This window comes from Haliotis rufescens, unplaced genomic scaffold (genome assembly GCF_023055435.1).
Source record: "Haliotis rufescens isolate VD_foot unplaced genomic scaffold, xgHalRufe1.0.p SCAF_10, whole genome shotgun sequence".
NCBI lineage: Eukaryota > Metazoa > Mollusca > Gastropoda > Lepetellida > Haliotidae > Haliotis > Haliotis rufescens.
Window position 1 is genome coordinate 41640488 of NW_025963780.1, and position 27896 is coordinate 41668383.

General features: G+C 40.1%; 1 protein-coding gene across 1 annotated transcript; it reads left to right on the forward strand.

The window, feature by feature from the left end:
• The first annotated feature begins 12296 nt into the window (after nucleotides 1-12296).
• On the forward strand, nucleotides 12297-23579 carry LOC124146739 (MOB-like protein phocein). Its single transcript, XM_046517183.2, has 8 exons — nucleotides 12297-12374; nucleotides 14170-14232; nucleotides 15775-15875; nucleotides 16225-16267; nucleotides 17821-17910; nucleotides 19254-19333; nucleotides 20641-20752; nucleotides 21628-23579. Exons 1-8 carry the CDS (start codon nucleotides 12306-12308, stop codon nucleotides 21751-21753), a joined length of 684 nt encoding a protein of 227 aa, XP_046373139.1. The 5' UTR covers nucleotides 12297-12305; the 3' UTR covers nucleotides 21754-23579.
• Nucleotides 23580-27896: the final 4317 nt, after the last annotated feature.

The following is a 27896-nucleotide window of genomic DNA, read 5'->3' on the forward strand; positions in this document are numbered from 1 at the left end:
ACTTTAAACCGCACAGATGTATCTTCAAATGTGTTACATCTATAGATTAGTATTATATCTACCCATATACCACTTTATAATGTCACGGTACATCGTATTTAAAGAAAACAAGGGGCTCAAAGTGAAGCACTTTTACCGTATTTTCTTAAGAAAATCCAAGTCAGAAGTGTTCGGTCCGACTTGGCCCGGGCTGTCAAAATCAAATTAAACCTCACAGATGTGTCATCAAATGGATTCACATCTATAGATTAGTATTATATCTACCTAAATACCACTTTATAGTGTCTCAGATCGCTGTACTTAAAGAAAACAAGGGGCTCAAAGTGAAGCCCTTTCACATCTACATTCTCAACATAGTCTCGATCAGAAGTGTTTGGCTTGTGTTGGGTCCGACTTGGCCCGGGCTGTCAAAATCGACTTTAAACACACAAATGTGTCTTCTAATGGGTTTACATCTATAGATAAGTATTATATCTACCTAAATACCACTTTATAGTGTCTCAGATCGCTGTACTTAAAGAAAACAAGGGGCTCAAAGTGAAGCCCTTTCACATCTACATTCTCCACATAGTCTCTATCAGAAGTGTTTGGCTTGTGTTGGGTCCGATTTGGCCCGGGCTGTCAAAATCGACTTTAAACACACAAATGTGTCTTCTAATGGGTTTACATCTATAGATAAGTATTATATCTACCTAAATACCACTTTACAGTGTCTCAGATCGCTGTACTTAAAGAAAACAAGGGGCTCAAAGTGAAGCCCTTTCCCCTCTATATTCTCAACATAGTCTCTATCAGAAGTGTTTGGCTTGTGTTGGGTCCGACTTGGCCCGGGCGGTCCAAATCGACTTTAAACACACAGATGTATCTTCAAACGTGTTTACATCTATAGATTAGTATTATACCTACCTATACACTACTTTATGATGTCCCAGTGTATCGCATTTAAAGAAATCTGAGCCGTTAAAGTCAAGCACTTTTACTGTATTTTCTTAATACAAAATGTCAAAATCAACTTAAACCTCACAGATGTATCATCAAATGGATTCACATCTATAGCTAAGTAGTATATCTACCTATATACCACTTTATAATGTCACGGTACATCGTATTTAAAGAAAACAAGGTGCTCAAGGAGAAGCCCTTTCCCCTCTACATTCTCATCATAGTCTCTATCAGAAGTGTTTGGCTTGTATCTTCAACTCTGCACAGCGAATCGCGGCGCCTTAGACGACTGGGCCACCCGTGCCCCCGACACACAAGAGACTCAGTAACATTCACGCACTATTGGGAATATCAAAGTAAGTTTTACAATAAACTACGGTTTTAACTAATTCAAAGGGAACATTAATTGTAGATCGTAATAATTTAGTTCGCAAGACAATGGGCAATGGGCAAGCATCGTGTCCTGGAGATGATGGAATCAAATTTCACACCAACCGTCAACTATGGCAAAACTCAACGATCGTGTCAATTATGCAAAGTGTCATTAATTTGACTTGGGGTGTGTTATTCATGATGCAGTGTAATATGATCTGGACAGTAAAGCAGAAGAATAACGTGCAACAAATTATTTATGATAATTTCCGTCGTTGTGTTCATGGCTATTCACAGTGACAAACATAAACAGACGGCAGACATCTGTAGAGGTGAATCCATTCGATGATACATCTGTGAGGTTTAAGTTGATTTTGACAGCCCGGGCCAAGTCGGACCGAACACTTGTGTGACTGTTGAGAGTATAGGGAGAAGAGGTCTACTTTAACCAACGTGTCTGCTTTAAATACGACGAACAGTGACATTATAAAGTGGTATTTATTGAGATATAGTACGTTCCTACAAATATAAACGCAATGCCTACAGATGGAAATTTGTATCACGATAGCTAGAAGTATTTGATACGTTTTAAATCTTATTTCGGTTAACGATTGCTCTTTTACAGGTTAGCTAGATCAGTGACGCTTACACACAGCTCCACTTTCTAGTTTTCACGCGATTTACTCCGAATTACTTAATTATGGTGCACTTTTTTGTTTGGTGATTGTTCATTCATGTCATGTGTTTATATCTCATCAATTATATGAAGGTATGATCGCCGATAATGAAGTAATTAGCCAATAACACTTTGGCCCGTCTTGGCCCGGCCCGACTTTTAGGCAATGCCCTGTACATGTATATTTTTTGTGGATACATGTATTACATATTTTCGTTGATATGTGGATATATTAAGCACAAAGACACAAAAAGTTGATAAAAGGTGAATTGGTGCCTTGATATATATATTCAACGAGAACGAATCTTGTATTTTCTCCGCGATCCTGATGTGTATCATCGTTTAATGGGTCATTCATTAAAAATATGTTGTGAGGCGATATTAAAGGAGCCGCTCAATTTACACAGTGTCGTCCGTTTCGCGTGAACTACCACCCCACCCTGTCAGTAAGAGTTATGTAATCGGTACACAAATATATTTGGTGCGATGTCAGTGTGGAAGGAGTTTGAATTACGTCCGCCACTGGCCACAGAAATCCTCAAAGTATAGTAACAATCAACAAGGCCAATGCCGTACTAATAACCTAGTGACTCACGTAACAACGGCTGTCAATCTGTCTGCTACAGCTACCATACCATCATCTCTGTCACAACTGGCGTATTAACGGCTTATTCAAAATATTAATTGTAGAAACGTCGTTAACAGACTAAAGTACGTCGTATTCAGTCCTCAAATGGATGTTACCTTCCGTATATCATCTAACAGCCCTGTTTGTGAAAATATGTACTAGACATAAGATTTAAAGACTAATTAAATCAATTGTAAGACCGCATAGACCATAAAACCGAATAAAATATGTCTTGGTATCCTCTCTTGTGTATTAGATGATGGTAATGACCTGAAATGTTATAACGTTAGATTAAGAAGGAGAAACACTGAAGTGTTTTACAATACTTGGAAACATGAGCAATAAGATGTAGCAGCATAAACATGCATGGAATAGGGAAAATGGTGCAAACAAATTGAAAAGGATTTTAATACAAAATTATTGAACTAAATAACTGAAGGGGTGCCCAAACTTGTTTGACAGTTATTCGTGTGTTGTAGACAGTCGAATGGGACTCATGTGTGTACGTAGGGTACGCATATCTATTGCCAGTTTTAGTACTCATACACTTTCTCTTTTTGTGTTGATATGATTTCTATTTTCGTACATGATATGATTTCATTTTTATCTTTGGCTGCTATGTTTATATATGTTCGAGTAGCTGTCTGTCCCTCATAAATTGACATTGTTCTGCCTCGCTATTGCATCTCTTGACTACAGGAGATCTACAGCATATAGGGGATCTAACTGCAATTCTTGTTTTAACCAAGCCCGGGTTTGACATTCCAGTAACTGGATTCAGGTTGATTGCAAGATATGCATACCTCGTCATAGTGATTGTTGTGAATTCCTCAAAGTTTTGTTTGTTTGTTAGTTGTATAACGCCGCACTTAGCAATATTTCAGCTGTATGACGGCGGTCTGTAAATAATCGAGTCTGGACCAGACAATCCAGTGATTGACATCATGTGCATCGATCCACGACATTGGGATACGATGACATGCATCAATCAAGTCAGCGAGCCTGACCACCCGATCCCGGTAGTCGCCTCTTACGACTAGCGCTGTCGCCCTTTTACGCCAAGAATGGGTTGTTGAAGATCTTCACGGGTCCATTGACGCAGGGATTTCTGTAAAGTCATTCAGACAGCATACAATGCCAACTCAAAAATTATACTCAGTGTCTCCGCAAAGTAATATAGTACGGTACTTAGGGTACATGTCAGATTATACTCAGGTTAAGGAGATGTTTAATCCATATAACGTGTTATCATTCTACCTAACAATGTATTATATGAAATGAATGCAAAACAAACTCAACGGCTAAAAGGTTTAATTGAAAAAACTACCCCTGGTCTTGCCTAATAAAACAACTGCAACCCGACACAGATTAAACGCAACTTACAAACACAATCTTAGATTATTAAATCATTGTCTCTATTATCAGCCGCTACGTTTGTATCGTTTGCATTGTACAAAGAAATATTTTGTCTGTCCTTTTGCAGATTTAGCCTTAGGATGTGCTCATTCGAATTAGGAACGAAAATAATTGCTTATCATAAGTATATATGATACAGTTAAAAGTTACTTGTACACTGTAGATGTATTCACTTTAAAGTCGTATACGACCTTCGCGAGCGAGTTGAATGATCCAGGTTAATTGGAACGAAGTCTAGAAAGGGTTATAAAGTTTTGTATTTGGTAATGTGTAGGTTTGTTAAATATGATTTTTTAAAATTTAAAATTTATTTCAGTATGTAAAAACATAATTATGCGCTTAAAAACAGAGCTGACTTGATGGGAGATGTGGCGTTAGCCACCTGAGATTGTCTTTTGGACACGGTTTAACCTTACTGTGTCCTCACCCTGGTTGTTGTTACCGTTGTTATAATGCTCATTGCATTTTTTGGTTACAGTCTGTATCACTAAAGTGGACATGTGCAGGTGAACTCTGTTCAATTAGTATATGAAATGCCCAAAAATGTGAACTCAAGACAATAATAACCTGAGAGTAAATCCACGTGCGTCTGCCTTTCCCCTCGTTCACCTTCGAAATCCTTGATTATTATATCATGCCAGAGTTCTGAAATTCAGTGACAATGTTGCTGAACGGTAGAATCTGATGGACGTATTGTGCAGAACCTGTTTGACACTGTGGGTTCCAGGACCACTAACACTCTGAGCTGAAAAATATTTGGTCCTAACCGCCCCAACATCTACAAGTTTGTAAGCTTGTAGACATCATTAAGAAGAAATTAACAGTCCCATGCTGAGACCTTTCTCAAAATTCCGGCCGGCTGCCAACAAAGAGAAGAAAATATCGCAACACCGACACAAGTGTGCTCAGTCAAACAAAGAACTTACGACCGGCAGAAGACAACTCCAGTTGAATATGCCGATGCTGTATCTCAACCGTGTTGGCCTGAAAATTTAAACATGCTAATTAAATCCATAATCGAAAAATTATTTTTAATAAAAACCGTATCTTAATTTGTTCTTGCACTGTATCATATCGTGTATTTCATCTGTATATGTGTGATGTGTATATGTATAAATGACTACACTTATACCGCATATTCTGCAACAGACTATAATTAATCACCTTATTATTGTCTCTCCATTTACCATGGCTGACTGCACTAATACCCTTTTAACAGTGGACACCGATTTCAGTATACATGTAGGCTCTTTGTTCAAAAAGGAATATGCAGGAAATTATATGGAACAATTAACTGTGTACTAATAATCACATGTTTGAATGTTATCAGATTTGCGTTCTGAGATACAGTGATGTAAGCATCTTCTACAATTAACAATACATGTATATAATAAAATACAAAACTCTCTGCCGGAATATTTTGTGGAAATCATTCGATCAAGTAAAAATGACTGCGAGACAAGACGAATCAACTATTTATACCCGATAAAAGAAACTGCCTTATTTTAGGAACAGTGCTATAACAGGACATTTGAAATTTTTAACAAGCAGATACATTAGAGACAGTGACTAGACTACATGTACGTAATCCGTATCAATCAAAGGTGTAAAAAAACTGAAAATCATATCTGTCGGAGACCCACCAAATTACCAAGTTTTATCATTACTATATTTATTACAATGCAAATACTGTAGTGATACATTTGTCAGAGGAGAGGGCATACAAACAAGTATATTGCTTCCATGTGTGAATGCAGGTTGTACTTGGCATCTCAGTTCTCAGTTTCATACTGGTTGTATATCTGAATTTGTATATGGAACCATGCGCACAGCATGACAATTACATGCTATTCGTCAGTCTAAAACACACATAACACGGTCAAACAATTTTGGGCACCGCTTTTGCAAGTTATTTAATACAATAATGTTTTATTAAAATCTATTTCAATTTGTTTTCACCATTTTCCCTGTTGTCAGTCGTTGTTACGTGCGTCACTAGGTAATTAGTACGGCATTGGCCTTGTTGATTGTTACTCAACTATACTTTGAGGATTTCTGTGGCCAGTGGCGGACGTAATTCAAACTCCTTCCACACTGACATCGCATCAAATATATTTGTGTACCGATTACATAACTCTTATGGACAGGGTGTTGTTTTTTTCTGAACTGTTACCATTTTCATACCCAAAGTGACAATGCAGTTAAAAGGTGCTTTAGTGTCACAATATTCACTCACGTTTTCCTCAATCGCATTGAAACATAATTCCCACTGGTCAGTTCGACACCGCATGTAATTAAATAATTATTTCGAGATTTCGTTAGAATGTAAGATATTCAGCCAAACGTTATGCAATAAAAGACGAATAGTTTTTTTTCATTAAAATACGCGCACGCGAACCTGTATATTGCATACCTAGTGTCACGTAATTGCCCAGTGTGATGTATCAGCGGGGCATAAAATGATAAATGAAATAGAAACTAAACTTTAATGTTGTGGAAAATAACTCCAATGAATTGGAGTACACGCACATGGATTCGTATGATAAACTGTCAAAACGTTTTGAGAGGTAAGGCCGGGTTCATTAAAGATCGCTACAAAATGTAAACAGGTGAAATTTGTAGAACTTCTATAAAGGAAACATCCAATCAAATGCCCTTTTTAAAAAGTAATGTAATGATATAATATAAAGTATATTTAACACGATACAATATACTTTGCACACGGTTAGTTGATGCTTTAAAGGGACTGACGAAAACATGGGCGAAATATTTTAATAACGCCGTAAAATAGTTGAATCATGTGTCATGCTTGTAGACACACCTGTTGAGCAAAGGTAAATATTCTCGCCCATGGGCCAATCTTTCTCGTCCAGAGCGAAATATTTCAATAACGCCGTAAAATAGTTGAATTAAGTTAAAACTTGTTAAATTATGTGACATGAAACTTCTAAAAACACCATTATGTATATGCGACACTAAAACATGAGTTTTGAGCAAAGGGAAATATTCTCGCCCATGGGCCAAACCTTTTCTCGCCCATGGGCTAAATATTTCAATAGCGCTATAAAATAGCTGAATTAAGTAAAATTGAGTTACATTATGTGCCATGAAAATTGTAAGAACACCCGCATGTATTTGCGAAACAAAAACATAAGTTTTGAGTAAAGGAAAATATTCTCGCCCATGGGCCAAACCTTTTTCTCGCCCATGGGCGACATAGTGTAAATATCAAGTTTTTAAACATTTTTTTTTCATTTGTTCTTCCTTGGTATGTTCCCATGAAAACAGCATGTTTAATTTGTAAATAACTTTGACCGAGAGTCGGCAAAGACCGTAGAGTTTCTGGACTTTTGGGTTTCCAGAATTAAAATGGGACGTGTTAAAATCATATTCTTTAGTTTAAAACATCCTAGTGCACATCGCACAAGAAAAGAAATCACGCATATATTGCCTCATCAGGCTATGCAAAATACGCACATGTCCTGCTTTTGTTTGTTCAAACTCTTATCTCGTACACTTCAGGAAACACTCAAGGTATCATGTGACTTGTGCAGGCACTGAGTGTCACGACCACGCTCAGATAAGATAACACCGCCAGGAGGATATGGTGTCAGGAAGTATGAGGACATCACCGGCGGAACAGCTGAAGCAGGTCAAGGTGTGTGTGTTTGGTAGGGTATGTGTGTGGGTGTGTGTGTAAGTGGAGTGTGCGCGTGTGTGGGGGTGGGGTGGGGTGGGGGGCGGCGGTTGAGTGTAGGAGTGGGGATGGAGGGTGCGTGGGTGCGGGTGAGTGTGTGGTTGTGGGCCCAACCCTGTTTAACATCATGGTCAATGATCTATTTGATCATATCAACACTCCTACGCAAATTTCTAAATTCGCTGATGACGGAGCAGTATGGGTAGAGCACAGATATATTTCTCAAATCTGAAAAAAAACTCCAGTCAGCCCTGGACGGAGTAGATCAATGGTATAATAAATGGGGGTTCACCCTTTCAAGTGAAAAAACTGTGGTAGTTCTATTCAAACGCAGGGGGACAAGATGCTATCATACCCCGTGTCTCCATAAAGGGCAAACCAAACAAATTCGAAAAATCAGCAATATTTCTAGGGGTGATAATAGATCAACACCTCAGTTGGCGCAAACACATAGGATATGTGGAAAACAGTGTCCAAAAGACCTGAACGTATTTCAGGCACATCTTGGGGCACATCGAGGGACCCTCATCAGTTGGGCCTCTATAAATCACTTATCGGATCAAAAATAGACTATTATTCACTCAGCATCAAATATATATTGTCTTGAACCGCCTCGGTCGAATACAATGCAAAGCCCTGATGCTGGCCACAGGTGCAGCAACAGGCACTTCACTAGAAGCACTACAACCGGAAAACTCCCATTGAAACTAAGAAGAGAGCATGCAATAGTATCGTACTGGGAACGAACATCAAACGTTTTGTTGAAAAGGATATGGCAAGACAAATACACCCGAGACGAAGTCCTAGCTCGGAAAAATCCCTTACTAAAGCCATCTAGGATACCAGTACGAGAACTCATCCGAACTCACAATTGTGATGACATTCAGCCACCAGAATATAACTACAAAGGGCTACACCCTCCCTGGACTTTAAAACTCCAAAAGTTAACACTGCTTTAACATCAGAAGTCACTAAAAAAAGAAAACTCAACCTTACTACGATCAGTAGCTATCACTAAACTTCAAACTACCTGGGACAGCTGGACCCATATATACACTGATGGATCCAGGAATCCTATCAACAACATTGTTTGTTGCAGGATCCATATCCATAGCTCCAAACCCCAAGCACATTCGGTTTGCCTGCCTGATGGTCAGTCAGTATTCACGGCTGAATTGGAGGCAATTCATCATGCACTCAAACTCATACCGGAACTTCCGGAAGCAAAGGCAGTCGTCCTATCAGACTCGCTAAGTGCACTTCAAGCCACCAGCGGCAGAAACTCAAACTCCAGGCCAAACACAGTCAATTATATTCTTTACAAATATACAAAACTATCGGACCAAGGGAAACAGGTGGAGTGTTGCACCCCGTCTCACATACGTATTCGTGGAAATGACAAAAGCAGACATGGTGGCGAAGCTAGCTCTAGACAACGCGGAGATAAAGCCTATTCCCTTTGGTAAACTAGAGCTAAAACGCAAAATCAAAGCCTCCATAGCCCAAAGTTGGCAAGCACAGTGGGGCGCAAGTAAGATCGACAGGTGGCTTTACAACTTTCAACCCAAGATCCACCAAAAGCCATACTCGTACTCAATTAAAAGAAAAATTTGAAATAGCCATCACACGCATCAGACTCCGTCACAAAATGCACCATGACAATGTATGTCCATACTGCAATCAATCTGAATCCATTGCTCACTTGTCTGGGTTCGGTTAAATCAAGAATTGCAGTTAGATCCGCTCTCTGTCCTCAATCTCCTAAAGCCAAGAGATGCAATAGCGAAGGCCAAACTAACACTATTTCTGAGAGGTGGACAGCTACGCGAGCGTATATAAACAGAGCAGCCAAAGATAAAACTGAAGTCATATCAATGTACGAAAACAGAAATCATATCAATACAAAAACAAAAACAAAAACTCACACACATAAGTCCCAAAGAGGGACAGGTCAGCCGAAACCGCCGAGGCAGAAACACTTGAAGAAACAACAACATCATTACTACAGTAAACTACGGTTATAACGAACACGCTTATAACGAACTGACGGATATAACGAACTTACTTTTTTGGTCCCGACTTTTTGCTGTAGTTATGATGCATATATGCTTAAAACGAACTACGGTTATAACGAACTAAAATTAGTAGTCCCTTTGAGTTCGTTATAACCGTAGTTTACTGTATCTCTTACCTACACGACTTTACCATTTTTATATAATTAATTTAACCCCATTATATACAGTTTTTGGGGGGTCAGGTGTTTTTATATTATTGTCCCATATTAGAATCTCCAAATTCACCCCAACCTGACCCCGACTGGGAAAAAGCGGTCGTAAAATCTATGAAAACTATAAAAACTTGCTTCACAACGGTTTTAGGAGCTTTTCCGAAACGTCGTTTTTACAGTTAATAAAGTAGTTGTTATCCATATATTGTGCCTACGTTGTCATTCGCCAACTTCTAAGTAATGCCGATCAAACAATGTATACGTTTCACCACCCTTGCACCCCTTATGGTGTATTCTCCCTGCAGTGTTTCATTGTACGATAAACGGGGCGGTCGGGTAGCCTAGTGGTTAAAGCGTTCGCTCGTCACGCCGAAGACCCGGGTTCGATTCCCGACATGGGTACAATGTGTGAAGCCCATTTCTGGTGTCCCCCGCCGTGATATTGCTGGAATATTGCTAAAAGCGGCGAAAAACCATACTCACTCACTCACTCCCTCATTGTACGATAAACAACTCCCACTTGTCGTTTATTTCTTAGATATAAAATAGCTACGCCTTAAATCACAAAGAAAAATAAAGAACGAAGCGTGGTTTATTGCACGATTAAACATTGACATGTTCCATCATGACGTCATTTCTGGAGATTTGAATATGACGTCGAAAATTGATGACCTCCTACGTTATTTTAGTGTGAAGTAAGCTGTTCCATAGATGAAGATGGGCTACGCAGATCAACGCTATGGCCGAACGATCACATCCAAAATGCGAGAGATATGATAATCGGTATTAGGGGAAAGGTGGGGATAAATGATTGTGAGAATATGCAGGAAATACCAAATATAACTCACCTTTTCGAATTGGACATATTCTATTTAGGGTGTCATCATTATTAAATATCTTTAAAGCTGGTACATTTTATCTACATCCTAAAGAGGCTGTACATACTGTTTCTTAAATACATAGTGTTCAGGGTTGTATTATTACATACTCAGCATGTATCTAGTTTCTAGTTTGTTGTTTACGCCGCACTGAGCAATAGTCCATCTATATGACGGCGGTCTGTATATAATCGAGTCTGGACCAGACAATTTCAGTGATTGACATCATAAGCATCGATCCACGCAATTGAGATACGATGACATGCAGCAACAAAGTCAGCAGGCCTGACCACCTGATCCCGTTAGACGCCTCTTTCGACAAGCATCGCCGCCTTTTACCGCAGAAATGGCTTGCTGAAGACCTTTTCTACCCCGGATCTTCACGGAACTACTCACAATGTACAAGATCGTATTGTTATATATTCATCATGTACAGGGTCGTATTGTTATATACTCATCATGTACAGGGTCGTATTGTTATATACTCATCATGTAAAGGTCGTATTGTTATATACTAATCGTGTACAGGGCCGTATTGTTATATATTCATCATGTAAAGGTCGTATTGTTATATATTCATCATGTAAAGATCGTATTGTTATATATTCATCATGCAAAGGTCGTATTGTTATATACTCATCATGTAAAGGTCGTATTGTTATATATTCATCATGTAAAGGTCGTATTGTTATATACTCATCATTTAAAGGTCGTATTTTTATATACTCATCATGTACAGGGCCGTATTGTTATATACTCATCATGTAAAGGTCGTATTGTTATATACTCATCATGTACAGGGTCGTATTGTTATATACTCATCATGTAAAGGTCGTATTGTTATATACTTATCGTGTACAGGGCCGTATTGTTATATACTCATCATTTAAAGGTCGTATTGTTATATACTCATCATGTACAGGGCCGTATTGTTATATAGTCATCATGTACAAGATCGTATTGTTATATGCTCATCATGTACAAGGTCGTATTGTTTATGCTAATCGTGTACAGAGTCGATGAGAATGTTGTGTGTATGAAGAATATCTGAATGTTTTATACAAGAAGAATGTCTGAATATTTCATGTAAGACGAATATCTGCTAATGTTTGTTGAATGTATATATTCTAAAAATGTAATGAGAGTTTAAAACACCCCCTTGTTGTGTTTGGCTAGTTCTGTTTTTGCACGAGTCTTTGAGCATTTGTCTCCTAAATGAGTTTAAAAGGCCAAGTTTAAACTAAATTATATAATTATCCAGTTTGTAGAAGAAACCCCCTGGTTAATCTGTCAATCTGTATTTTCTCTATTTCAGTGGTATGACGCTTAAATCATAATTGTTCACGTATATACAAAATAAGTAACAAAAAATCATATGTAAAACACAGGATTCGATCCTCCCATCCAAAGACGATGAGTTTGGCGGAGGATATAATTATCTTACAGAGTTATGTCCCTTGTTGACCAAAATGAAAATGGCTGCCACCGATACTGCAGGCACGATTGTTAGGAGGAATCGTCCTGGTACTAAATCTCAGGTGTGTTTTACGATTATTCAACATATGTCTCAATTATTGGTCTGTGATACGCGTGAACGCGCTTGATTATTGATGACGCGGCGTGAAACAATTTGCGGATTTGATTCACCATCCAGTAGCACCTTGTCAAACATGAAACAATGTCCGAGTCAACCACTCTACTTCATGTTCATGATGATGAAAACATGCACTATAGTTTCCACACACTGCAAACTTACTATAAAGCTACATTGAAATCGTGTTTGGGCTTTCTATAGTGTTTTGAATTAGCCAGATGTACTCGCAAACAATAATATCGGTGATCAATTTCTTTAGCCTAGTTCTTATATCACATCATACCAGACAATATAGGCCTATAACATGACATATTATCGCGGTGTTGGTACATCTTGGAATCCACATCCCCTGTCGACTGTCTGCTTATGCAAATCTAAGCATGGTATTTCATAGCTTGATCGAATACAGGACTCGTTGCGGTATGTCTTGGCAACTCGTAAGTAAACACCTTAACTTTTTTTGTGATAGTTTCTGGAAGATTTGTGAAGTGGAATTACTTCCTCCATTCGGAATTGGTAAGAAAATAACCCATTTGTTTGGGTGATGTCCCTTAAATAATGATACAGTGATAATATAGAGTTGCCCGCCCTTGTGTCACTGATTACAAGTACTTTGTTGACCCAACATGGAAAAGAAAATTGGCATCGATCAATCAATCCTAACTGATGTGTCATAAAATTTGAACAAGAAACATTTGGCGTACAACATATTTAATTGGTTAGTAATTATGTGCCATCACGATCCACTGCAATAATCTAGCGTACCCATATGGTTTCAGATCTTACATATTGTGAAATGTTTAGATGCATAAAATTCAACACTCAATTAGCTTTTGGAAGTTATGCACTTTACCGGGCTCCCTTTTTCAGGACTCTTGAACTAACATAGCTGATGGGCTAATCTTATTAGCCAACACCCAACCATGGGAGTATGGGAGCTATCACAACTAATGAGTGCTCATTTACCAAGTCATCAGCATCCGATTGGTTACCTTTCTACGCATGCAAAACTCAAAACTTGAAGAAAAAAAACTCTTCAGATTACATATGATTCATTCCTCAAAAGCAATCGCTAACCCATGCCCTACCTCCCAACTAACCCTAAGGATCATAAAAGGGGTGTTTGATCGGCATGTGGTTCCCGACCCTAAGGATCGTGAAGGGTTGGAAAGAGGATCCAAGGGCTAAGGATTGAGTTGGGGTAACCTACCCTTACCCCAACACAACACAACTTACCCTAAGGATTGAAGAGGCATGTGAGATCTGTGAAGAGTGAGCCACAGTCTGCAGCCTGAGCCAATATAGAAACGGCGCTTAAACTAGGACTAGTCACCTCGGAATCAGTGTGCAGTGTCTGAGTGAGTGAGTATGGTTTTACGCCGCTTTTAGCAATATTCCAGCAATATCACAGCGGGGGACACCAGAAATGGGCTTCACACATTGTACCCATGTCGGGAATCGAACCGGAGTCTTCGGCGTGACGAGCGAACGCTTTATCCACTAGGCTACCCGACCGCCCCTGCAGTGTCTTAGTGGGGCATTCATGTTAAACTGTGGCATGGTGTCTCTGAGCTAGCACTATAAAATCGGCATTAGTCCGGACTAGTACAAATGCACATCGCTATGTAAGTGCATTAATCTTGAACGCAACATTAAGCGCCATTTCACCTCATCTCACCAGTTCAGTGTGACGTTAAACTGAACATGTTAAACTCTCAACACTCTTTTTGTTCATCTAGAACTGGTGCAGCTGGCAGGATGAGTCCTTTGAGGAGATGGACAGCACACTTGCAGTGCAACAGGTAGGAAGGGCTTGTCTCAAAGGTCACAACTCCACCATCAGTGCTACAGTTATTGTGATTCTATATCATTTCAGTGAGCGAGTGAGTGAGTTTGGTTTAACGCCGCTTTTAACAGTATTCCAGTTATATCGCAGCGTGTCAGCTTAATGTGGGAGGAAAGCCCCAAGTGATGCAGGTCTTAGACGTTTACCACTTCGGTGAAACCCACGAGCACGGGAATGGTGCTGACAAACCTAGAAACATAATCGGGGCGAACCGGGATTCGAACCCACAATCATAGGTTTCTGGCGTGCCAAGGGACGCAACTCTGCACAGCGAATCGCGGCGCCTTAGACGACTGGGCCACCTGGGCCCCCCTATATCATTTCAGGCATCAAGGCTGTTGTCAAAGGTAGAGACATGGCCACTTATGGTATTTATTTCAGTCTGTCAAAAATGTTTGAGTATTCTAGCATGATCTTGTCACGTTGTCATTTCCAGGGGCATGGGTGGCCCAGTCGTCATTCGCTGTGCAGAGTTGCGTCCCTTGGGCATGCCAGAAACCTATGATTGTGGTTTTCAAATCCTGAATCCCCAATTATGTTTCTAGATTTGTCAGCACCATACCCGTGCTCGTGGGTTTCACTGAAATGGGAAACATCTGAGACCTGCATCGATTCCGGCTTTCCTCCCACATTAAGCTGACACCCTGCGATATAGCTGGAATACTGTTAAAAGTGGCGTTAAACCTAACTCACTCACTTTGTCATTTACACATGTTCCAGGAGATTTAGAGTCAGTATTAAAGTGAGGACTTTTATTGAAAAAGCTTGCTTGATCAAAAGAAGTTTGGCTAGATATGGGTTTCAGGCTTCAGTCACAGACTAGTTTTTCATAGCTTAAGCATTCTGTAGGTAGGAGTATCTTCCGCGGATCAGTAAATTACTGCAAATACTAGTGACCACAAATTTGTCTGATGGTTCCTCCCATAAACACCCCCAAATTATTGACCACGCTCCATTGCAAAGAAGTTTGAGCTGAAAAGGAAAATATCTCATCCCTTATTATGTTTGGGGCCAATAGAATCTTTAAAGGAGTTAAATGTAAATTTAGTCTCATTCTTATCAGATTGTTTACTCTGACTTGATACCTCTTTGTCTGTGTCAAGATCTGACCAATATCATGTCCATGGGAGGTCAAGTCTTGACCGCTGTCACTCTAGTGTTACTGCCACATCAGGCTTTCATGTCGTCATACATGCAATACAGTATCAAGGTGGTGTAAAAGTTAAGCTCGTCCCACTCACTCACTCTAACACATGTTCATATCTGTTAAGTAAATCAGTATTGTTTTGTGAAAGTTGTTTTGAAGATACATTCACAGCAGTAGAAACTAACAATTTTGGTCCTCTAGTCCTTATAATGATAATATATAGCAAAACCCTTAAAAATGGCAAATTTCTACTACTGGTAGTCCAAACTATTGGGCAGTTTGGCAAGGATCACAGGACTAGTGCCAATTTCTAACCCTGCATTCTGAAGTAGATGTTTTGTTTTTATTCAGTTCATTCAACAAGCTATCAGAAAGGACTTCACCAATGTTGTTGAGATCCTGACCCCCCCAGAGGGCCAGGATGAGGGGGTATGGAAGTATGAACATCTCAGGTGAGTCTCCCTGATGTCATTGCGGTCCTGACACACAGGCCCACGCCCCCACCCTGATTGGTCATTATTCATTGTGTTTTGAAGTTTTTAGGAAATGGTTTTACAGGTCTTAATTATGGTATTTTAAATAATTTATTTAAACTGATACCAACAGTTTTAACTCATTTGAGGTCGGGAATAAAAAAAAACACTTCTTTTCATCTTATTTACACATTTAAATTTTTTGCAGCCAATTTTGTTTAAAAAGCATGTTCTGAGATACGTTGTTCAGTTCATTTGTTTGTTTCTTTCTATACTTTTGACACATATTTGAAGTACCGTTGAAGCAGTCTTCATGATTATTTTTCAGACAATTCTGTATGGAACTTAATGGATTGGCAGTTAAGTTACAGGTAGGTTTCATATGTCAATGTTTGCTGATAAGTTTATGATGATAGATATGATGTCATCATAGGTTTAGAAGCATCATCCACCTGTGAAGATCCGGGGTAGAATAGGTCTTCAGCAACCCATGCATGCCATAAAAGGCGACTATGCTTGTCGTAACAGGTGAAAAATGGGATCTAGTGGTCAGACTCACCGACTTGGTTGAAATAAGCAGTCTTGATTGAACCTGTGAAGATCTGGGGTAGAATAGGTCTTCAGCAACCCATGCAGGCCACTCACTATGCTTGTGGTAAGAGGCTAATAACGGGTTCAGGTGGTCAGGCTCGCTGATTTGGTTGATGTATGTCATATCATCCCAAGTGCATGGATCGATGCTCATGATGTCAATCACTGGATAATTTACAGACTGTTGTTATATGGCTGGAATATTGCTGAGTGCGGTGTTAAACAAAATAAATAAACAAATAAGCAAGCATCATCCTAACATCGTAGCAATTCTGTGGCTAGAACAGAGGTCCCTTGTGCTATCTGCTGTAAGGTCACGAGTGGGATTCTTACTTGTGTGTCACCATTCCCTGTCTGCATGGGATGTTGCTCATAACATCAATCACTGGTTCGTCTGGTCAGAGTCAGAGTAATCACAGGCTACCATCATTGAATATTGGCTATAATATTGTTAGTGTGGCCTTAAACAACAGGAAGCAAACATCATCCTGACACATGATCTGAACTTGTTTCCTGGGGAGATTCTTAGGCAGGAAAGGTGCCTTTGTCCCATGCTCCTTGTCAGAGCTGACTGAATGGTAGGGGTGACTATTGGGGCTGTTTTCACTATTGCCATTACATTAATGTAGACCGCCTCCGTAGTCTAGTGGTAGAGCGTCCGCCTGGAGAGCAGAAGGTCCGGGGTTCGATCCCCGGCCGTGTCATACCAAAAGACGTTAAAAGATCTTACTTGTTGTTACCCTGTCTGGCGCTCGGCATTAAGGGGCTAAAACAAGGACTGGTCGGCTCGGAGTCAGTATACTGTGTCTGAGTGGGGTATTCATGTTAAACTGCGGCATGGTATCTCAGTGAGCTAGCACTATAAATCGGTATCAGTCCAGACTAGTACAAGCAGCCACACACACGGGTACATGCACATCACTATATAAGTACAATAATCTTGGATGCTACTTAACCCCATTTCGCCTACATTAATGTAATGGAAATGAATAACGTATTGCTGACAGTTTCGAAGTTTTCAGCCATTTTCCTCCCTGTCGCCACTCAAAGCAAAGGGAAGTAACTCTATTAATGTTTATTAATTCTTGCTAACCAACACACAGGCAGATTTGGAATTTGCACAATTTATGTTTTGACTATAACCAATTGCAACTATTGTGGTGCTATTACCTGAAAAACAACTAGTTTCTTTTGACCTTACCATTTTGTTTTCAGTTATTTTTTTACTGATTTTTTTATTATTTTACAATTAAATTGTTCAAGCCCTGACACAAGTGAAGGTTGATAGGAGTTTTGTAATAACTGTGTTTGTAAATTGAGTGTTTTTCATCAGCAAAGTGACTGCAACCCTGAGACATGCACCCAGATGACCGCCACGGAACAGTGGATCTTCCTTTGTGCTGCCCATAAGACTCCAAAGGAGGTAAGGGCTGAGAGATATGTGAAATAACTTTAAGATTTTTGCTTTAAGAAATTTAGGGGGCTTCCTTGGGGTTTTGTCAAATTGTCTGTGCAACCCTGATAATCATTTGAATATTATTGATGGTGTAAATTATTTTGTCAGTGTGTGTTAAAACTCTTGTTCCCACTGGCCTGGAGTTGTCTTTGTTTTGCCACTAACATCTAGTCTCTGAAATGAACACATCTTACATAAAAAAACAGTTGTTCAGTTATCTTAATAAAAATATAATAAAAAGGAGCCCAGTGACTCTCTTCATTTTCCGATACTGCAGTGATCTAGACTTGCCAAACATTATAGACTTACATGGGCTGTATTTGATATATATTTGTATCAGGGTCTGTAAGACAGACGAGTAGACTGGCAATTTTAGGAGTGTCATCGTGCTCTCTGATTGTCAGTTTTAGTATTGCTATAGGGACATGAAGGTATCAATTGATGATATATTTAGTTATTCTGTATGTATATAGATATATGGTTTTCTATGAATACCTGCAATCAATCAATTTGATGCTAATATGTATGTTGAATAAGATGATCCATAAATTGTTTGAAGTTTCTGTCTTAATTGTCATGGGGTATCTTAATCATGGTAATCTTAATTAATGTGTACATTTCTGTGGCTGTGAATTAATTTAGTATGAATTTTCATGAATTTGTTTTAATATGGCTTAAAAAAAGAAAAGAATTGGTTCTTCGGCAATGACTTTTGAAAATATAGTAGGGGTGGGCGGTTGTTTTTGTTGTTGTTGCTTGTTCAAACAATTATGAAACCAGATAAACATTTGTGTATCATCATCCTGGGAAAGGGCCTCCAAACATACCTAAACAAGCATACAAACTCCTATTGCTGCCATTACCATGACACAAGATGTGCAGTAAAGTAGTGTGCATGTAAAGGGAAGTAACTGTGTGCTATGCTGGATCGCCTTGTTTTTAAGTGAAACTGTAAGTCAGTAGTGTGAACCCCTGAAGATCCAGGGTAGAATAGGTCTTCAGCAACCCATGCTTGCCGTAAAAGGCGACTAACGGGATCAGGTGGTCAGACTCGCTGACGCGGTTGATGCATTTCATCGTATCCCAATTGCATAGATCGATGCTCATGATACCAATCACTGGATTGTCTGGTCCAGTCTGGATTATTTACAGACCACCTTCAAACAGCTGTAATATTGCTGAGTACGGTGTTAAACAACAAACAAACAAACAGTAGTGTGATACGTATCATATCGCAAGAATGAGATGATACTCAGCTCTACATGTAAGAGTGGCATGCCTCACTTAGGGTAACTTTTGTGTTGTGACAGTGCCCAGCAATAGACTACACCCGGCACACCCTGGACGGAGCAGCCTGTCTACTTAATAGCAACAAGTACTTCCCTAGCAGGTGACAACATCTCTTTGTTACACATAGGCCCTGTGGTGATTCGTAGGCAGAATAGGTCCACAGTACCTGATGACTGATGTAATAGATGACTGTCAGGCCCCATGTTTCATCAATCTTGGAATGCATTCGTGGTCTAGTTCATAGAGCAACTGCCCAGAGAGCGGAAGGTTGATTGTTTGATTCCTATCTGCGTCATACGAAAAGACGTTGAAAGATGGTACTTGTTGTTTCCCTGATTGGCGCTTGGCATTATATGGATAAAACAAGAATTGTTTGGTCAGTATCATCTGTCTGATAGGGGTATGCATGTTAAACTGTGGCACAATCTCATTAAAATCAGATCTTAGTTTTCGCTACTGCTAAACAAAGATCTGAAGACATCCCATTACGGGTCACGTCAGAACGACCTTTTCGCGAATTTTGACCGACCAATGAAATGACTGACAAGAAATCGACATTGGCCAATCAGAAGGCAGCTTTCGCAAGCTTTACGACACTAGTTTCAAACTGGCGACTATGCTTCGAAACATATTTTGACGTATTCTCGGTTAAAAATTTAAAAACTGATAAGAAGAACATTCTGGAATGGCTTGTAGATAGCATAAGTTGTATGGATATAATCATAAAACCTGTAAGTGTCGTTCGGAATACCCCGTGTTAAATATATCGTGGTTGCATGATTAGAAAACACATTCCGAATGTCCCTTTCATGATCTGGTAAGCGACGCTCTGATTGGTTGGATGAAAGGTCGTTATGACGTGACCCCTAATGGAATGTCCTCAGATCTTTGTTTAGCGATAGCGAGAACAAAGATCTGATTTCAATGAGATTGACTGTGGCATGGTATCTCAGTGAGGGAACTGGTATTAGTGACTGGGCCTATTTTTGGGGGTAGGGGTCTGGGTGAGCTGGGTGGTAGGACTGAAACATATTTTCATATATTGCTGACCCCCTTCCCAATTTAATTGAACCCTTTACATGTCATTTTTTCATAACCTTTTAGGGGGCGGTCGGGTAGGCTAGTGGTTAAAGCGTTCGCTCATCACGCCGAAGACCCGGGTTCGATTCCCGACATGGGCACAATGTGTGAAGCCCATTTCTGGTGTCCCCCGCCGTGATATTGCTGGAATATTGCTTAAAGCGGCGTAAAACCATACTCACTCACTCATAACCTTTTAGTCTGGACAAGTACAAGCCCCCCAACCCCCCAGTCATACACACACATCCCTAAATAAGTATATAAGTGCAATACCGGTAATCTGGAACATAACCTCATTTCACCTCACCTGTTTTGTCTTTGTTCCAGAGTGAGCATCAAGGAATCCTCAGTAGCCAAGTTGGGGTCCGTCTGCCGCCGTGTGTATCGAATATTCTCACATGCATACTTCCATCACCGAACACTGTTTGATGAATATGAGGTGAGCGTTTCATTTCCAAGTTTTATTAGGTTGTTGTACAGTAAACTACAGTTATAACGAACACGCTTATAACGAACTGACGGATATAACAAACTTACTTTTTTGGTCCCGACTATTTGCTATAGTTACGCTGTATATATGCTTATAACGAACTATGGTTATCATGGTTATAACGAACAAAAATTAGTAGGCCCTTTGAGTTCGTTATGACCGTGGGGGCACGGGTGGCCCAGTTGTCTAAGGCGACGCGATTCGCTGTGCAGAGTTGCGTCCCTTGGGCACGCCAGAAACCTATGATTGTGGGTTCGAATCCCAGTTCGCCCCGATTATGTTTCTAGGTTTGTCAGCACCATACCCGTGCTCGTGGGTTTCACCGAAGTGGTAAAGGTCTAAGACCTGCATCACTTCGGGCTTTCCTCCCACATTAAGCTGACACGCCGCCATATAACTGGAATACTGTTAAAAGCGGCGTTAAACCCAACTCACTCACTCACTCACTCGTTATGACCGTACTGTACTGTATGTACAATATTCACATCACTGGGCAGACTATGTTCCCAGTACTCAATGCTTGTCTCCCCTTGGGGATTTTAGGGCAGACAGTGTCCCAAATACCAGATGATTGTCCCCTATGGGAATTCTAGGTCCCCATGCCTCAATGCACCTAGGATCCCCATGACAACCAGGACTAGGTTATTTAGAGGATGATGTGACTGCAAGGTAAATTATTCACTCACTTCACCCTCAGGTGTGATGTAATGACTGGACAATTTACAGTTGGTCAGCTAATAACATGAATAGTATGCTTTGGTTTGAAGATGCCATTCCTTTGTTCACATGGAAGCAGTTTTTGTACATTTTGTATGTGTTTTCAGAATGAGACTTACCTGTGCCGTCGATTCACCCAGTTTGTGACAAAATACAATCTGATGTCCAAAGACAACCTTATTGTTCCTATACTGGAGGACCAGCAGTCTATAGAAGGGGAGAGTGAAGCCTAGAGTATCTGTCCCTGCCTACTTCAGGGAGCAGCAGTACAATACTCAGCCTGCTAGAGCACCATGTAACACAGCATTGTGAAAGACTACAGCAGATTGTAGCGAAGCATGTGCTGTAGGGTGTAACATTCAACATAGATTCGTCATCATGATACTTGGTGTCCCAATACATGTTTTGCAGGAAGAGAAATTAACGCTACCCTGAACCAGTTTCACATATGGTAAAGTTTCAAACATTTTGTGGATGTTTCTATGTTATCACTAGGGCTAGTAGACTTTATAGTTTATTCTCTATCCCTGTGTTGTGTCAGGAAATCATGCACTGACGCACCTCCATGTGTTTGAATGAGGAGGGCATACTATGTAGCATGAACAGGGATAGATCTCTTACAAGGAATCTGCTTCTCACAAACTTCATGTAAATAACAGGAATAGCTTACCCATTTCGGAGAACTGAGGTTTTCCAGTTCGTGATTTGTCAGGTTTTTTCACCAGACAGAAATTCTATGGTGCCAGATGACTATCTTTTACAGAACAATATCTTTTACAATACAAAAACTTCATGCTCATTAATGCACCACCTGTTTTATCTTTGCATATAAATGCTTGTCATAAGGGGACAAACAGGATCGGGTGGTCAGGCTCTCTGACATGGTTAATGCATTTCATCGTATCCCAATTGCAAAGATTAATGCTCATGTCAATCACTGGGTTGTCTTATAAAGACTCGATTATTTGCAGACCTCAGTCATATAGCTGGAATATTGCTGAGTGGGGCATTAAACAACAGACAAAACAAAACACACAAAAAAAATCAAATCAAATCTGTTTTGCAGCCACAAACAAAATTGTTGTCATAAATGCATAATAGAAAAAAACAACTAGCATCAACGATAAATTCCTTTAATCATTTTTCATTATTATGAAATCTCTTCAACATGTTCAAGTACCAGGGAGAACAAGATACTTCCTCACATTGTAGGTTCTCTGGGATGTAATCAGTGCACTGATAGGTTTAGAAAATAACAAATGTCACACAAAAATATCAAAAAGATTCAGACAGTTTGCCATTGTCCACCTTGCTTCAATGCTGTATCAGGATATGTTCTGTTATTTACACCATTAATCTCCAGTTTATCATGGTGATATAAATTAATTTTAGACAGGAGAGTTGTATATTCCAAATTAGTTCATTTCAAAGAAGAATCTTGTACAGTGTTCAAACGGTGTGGCACGGACGACACCAGAAAGCAATTACTGTACATATTGTATATAATGTGTATTTATCAGTGTCTGTATGTGTTTGTACTGCCAGTGTTGCATAGTCGTATACCGCATTGTTAGCGATAAAATTTTCGAACTCTTGCATGCATGTGTATCATCCTCTTTTAATATATATAAATACTACTCAAAAGAAGTTAAGGAACATGTGACTGTTGATCTGTCATGGCTTGTGGGTATAGCAACACACAACCTTCAAATTGTAGGTGTTCCTTAACTTGTTTTGAGTATCATAGATTCAGTATGAGTAATTGTTTAGGTATTTTATTAGTAAAATCCTTGTTTTGGCTCCTGAAAATTGACAATCATACTCATCTGGGAGATCACAGAATAGAATATAATCTGGATAGAACATGGACTTGATAAGAAAAACGTTTCTGTTGTCATAGATACTTCAGCATGTTCAGGAAATATAGATTTTGTGTACCTCTGAACAAATTATGACATGCTATGTACAGTGTATAAGTTTGTGTTTTTGTAACAATGCTTACACTTTATGTACAGCACATCAATATCATAGGACGTAAAATAAACTATCTGTGTTCGTATGAAGGTATTTTGTAATCTTTTCCAGGAAGAGCGAAGTTGGTTGCCATTCTAGCATGTCAGGTGTACCACTATGTCGCTGTTGTCATAAAGCATGTGTGTGTTGACCAGTACCAGTTACAGGATCAAATAGCAACCATTGTCATGGAGACAGTTGTCATGACTGCAGCTGTGTGTTGACCTCTACTTTACAGTACTATCATGAGTGGAAAATCAAGAATGGGCAAAATAAACAGTTCTTTCAGGGTTTCAGTTCCATGAAGTTTCTAGGACACTGAAACTAGTCGTCGAAAATGTTACGAAGATTTTGTAACATTATATAGAGGAAAGTCCTTTCAGAATTTGCTAAGGTCAAGAAAATGTCCTTATTACATTTGTCTCTTGCAAAATCACTGACTTCTGAGTGAAGAGTGAGTGAGTATTGTTTTACGCCGCTTTTAGCAATATTCCAGCAATATCACGGCGGGGGACACCAGAAATGGGCTTCACACATTGTACCCATGTCGGGAATCGAACCCGGGTCTTCGGCGTGACGAGCGAACGCGTTAACCACTAGGCTACCCGACCGCCCCTCTGAGTGAAGAGAAAACACTTGAACAAGGCAATTCAAATAATTTATTTAGATGATATTTATATGAAATATCAGCTCATGCAAACAAAAGCGCCAGATCTTGTTTGTTTTGGTTGATCAGATCTTTTCAATAGAACCACTGGGCCTCGGCACTTGTTGACCACTGTTGACAATACACACGATAAAAACACTCTTTGTATCATAAAAGTAATATCAGTGTTCATATATCTTCAGCATGTTTAGACAAGAAATGAGCAGTTATGGAAGAAACAAGTTGAAAGACACTTGTGAAAAAGTTCAATGACCATAACACAGAAAGACACTTGTGAAATAGTTCAATGACCATAACACTGTTGAAAGACACTTGTGAAATAGTTCAATGACCATAACACAGAAAGACATGGCAGAACAGGTACATAATTAAACATGGAGTAAACCCTTGAAACATGACTAATCACATTTAAATCATCACAAGCTCTGAAAGTGACTTGAACAGGCTACAAAACATCATGGCTAGTCTCTCCTTGTCACCCATCTATGAGTGAGTGAGTGACTTGGGTTTAACTCCGCTTTTAACAGTATTCCAGCTACAACACAGGTGCAGGTCTTGGATGTTTACCCCTTTGGTGAAACACAGGTATGACAAACCTAGAAACAAAATCTGGTGAACTGGGATTCGAACCCATGATCGTAGGTTTCTGGTGTGCTCAAGGGACAATTCTGCAACAGTGAACTGAGGTGCCATAAGTGACTGGACCACCTGTGCCCCCAACCCTTTTTGAACAATTCATTGTAGGCTGGAAAATCCAAATCACAGTCCAAACAAGCACTGGGCACTAGGCTAAACATCAAGCGTGAATCCCCTTAGAGCTTAGTATTGGGCACTGGGGATCTACATCAATCCTGAATCCCCTTAGAGCTTAGTATTGGGCACTGGGGATCTACATCAATCCCGAATCCCCTTAAAGCTTAGTATTGGGCACTGGGGATCTACATCAATCCTTAATCCCCTTAGAGACTAGCACTGGGCACTGGGGATCTACATCAATCCTTAATCCCCTTAGAGCTTAGTATTGGACACTGGGGATCTACATCAATCCTGAATCCCCTCAGAGCTTAGTATTGGACACTGGGGATCTACATCAATCCTGAATCCCCTTAGAGCTTAGTATTGGGCACTGGGGATCTACATCAATCCCGAATCCCCTTAGAGCTTAGTATTGGGCACTGGGGATCTACATCAATCCTTAATCCCCTTAGAGACTAGCACTGGGCACTGGGGATTTACATCAATCCTGAATCCCCTCAGAGCTTAGTATTGGACACTGGGGATCTACATCAATCCTGAATCCCCTTAGAGCTTAGTATTGGGCACTGGGGATCTACATCAATCCCGAATCCCCTTAGAGCTTAGTATTGGGCACTGGGGATCTACATCAATCCCGAATCCCCTTAGAGCTTAGTATTGGACACTGGGGATCTACATCAATCCTGAATCCCCTCAGAGCTTAGTATTGGACACTGGGGATCTACATCAATCCTGAATCCCCTTAGAGCTTAGTATTGGGCACTGGGGATCTACATCAATCCTGAATCCCCTTAGAGCTTAGTATTGGGCACTGGGGATCTACATCAATCCTTAATCCCCTTAGAGACTAGCACTGGGCACTGGGGATCTACATAAATCCTTAATCCCCTTAGAGCTTAGTATTGGACACTGGGGATCTACATCAATCCTGAATCCCCTCAGAGCTTAGTATTGGACACTGGGGATCTACATCAATCCTGAATCCCCTTAGAGCTTAGTATTGGGCACTGGGGATCTACATCAATCCTTAATCCCCTTAGAGACTAGCACTGGGCACTGGGGATCTACATAAATCCTTAATCCCCTTAGAGCTTAGTATTGGACACTGGGGATCTACATCAATCCTGAATCCCCTCAGAGCTTAGTATTGGACACTGGGGATCTACATCAATCCTGAATCCCCTTAGAGCTTAGTATTGGGCACTGGGGATCTACATCAATCCTGAATCCCCTTAGAGCTTAGTATTGGGCACTGGGGATCTACATCAATCCTGAATCCCCTTAGAGCTTAGTATTGGGCACTGGGGATCTACATCAATCCCGAATCCCCTTAGAGCTTAGTATTGGGCACTGGGGATCTACATCAATCCTGAATCCCCTTAGAGCTTAGTATTGGACACTGGGGATCTACATCAATCCTGAATCCCCTTAGAGCTTAGCATTGGGCATTCGGGATCTACATCAATCCCGAATCCCCTTAGAGACTAGCACTGCGCACTGGGGATCTACATCAATCCTGAATCCCCTCGGAGCTTAGTATTGGGCACTGGGGAACAACATCAACCCTGAATCCCCTCAGAGCTTAGTATTGGGCACCCGGGATCTACATCAACCCTGAATCCCCTCAGACCTTAGTATTAGGCACTGGGGATCTACATCAATCCCGAATCCCCTTGGAGCTTAGTATTGTGCACTGGGGATCTAAATCAACCCTGAATCCCCTCAGAGACTAGCATTGGGCACTGGGGAGTGTCCCTAGCTTGTTCCCATAATTCTTCACAGGTTGAACATATATATACCTGAGACTGACTGACTGACTGAGTATGGTTTAACGCCCCCTTTAGCAATATTCCAGCAATATCACGGCGGGGGACACCAATAATGGGCTTCACACATTGTACCCATGTTGGGAATCGAACCCAGGTCTTCAGCGTGATGAGCGAACGCTTTAACCACTAGGCTACCCGACCTCCCCTTATGTACCCGAGAACTCCAATGGGACAGTGAAGACTTGATCAGTCCCCGAATCCCAAGGATGGCAAGATGAGGCTGACCCAAGTAACTGGACTCTGGGTTGACTCAAACAATCAGATGAGTGCATGTTATTTAAACACTGTACCATAAAAATAGAAGCATAAATATATATCGATGTGTTCAGTAGAAAGTAGACATATATTTGAAACAAAAACGTAATTTTCTGATCACAGAAAACTTGATCATACACATATATTTACATGAACAGTGTACGGAAACAATAATGAAAACACACCACCAACCCTCACAGCTCATGCATGTGGTAATAGCTTGAATAGTTCTCTATATACAAACACTGTTGTGTTGAATTTTGCTGTGTCAAAGTTACGATTGTTTTAAAGTAACAGTTCCATCCCAGTGTATTAGTTCTTTATTCATCCTATTTGGTTGTGTCGAACCTTTGATAACTTGAAGTATTCAACTTCAACTTCAACACAGTGGTGTTTGACTGTATACATAAAGTTGGGATTAATGCGGCTGTGAACAATATTCCAGTTACCATGGTTACATCACAGCAACACAGAGACATGGAAAAACATTGCTTGTCTATAAGTATAAATTTTGCAAATAAATAATAAATGCTCTGTTCAATAAAAATGTGCTCATTTTGAAAAATATTTATCAGTATCTTTTCTTTAAATAACTATTTTTATAGCAATTTTTACGAAATAAAAGCAAACAAAACCAACAGGCATTTGAAAAAAATGCTCATTAACTCATATGTTACTTACTCAATGTTACTGTTTGTTGTTCTTTATCGTTGTACTTAATCTCTAATTGGGGTGATAAGGTCTTCAGCAACCCATTCTTGTGGTAAAAGGCGACTATGCTTGTCGTAAGAGAAGACTAACGGGATCGGGTGGTCAGGCTCGCTGTCTTGGTTGATGCATGTCATCGATCCCAATT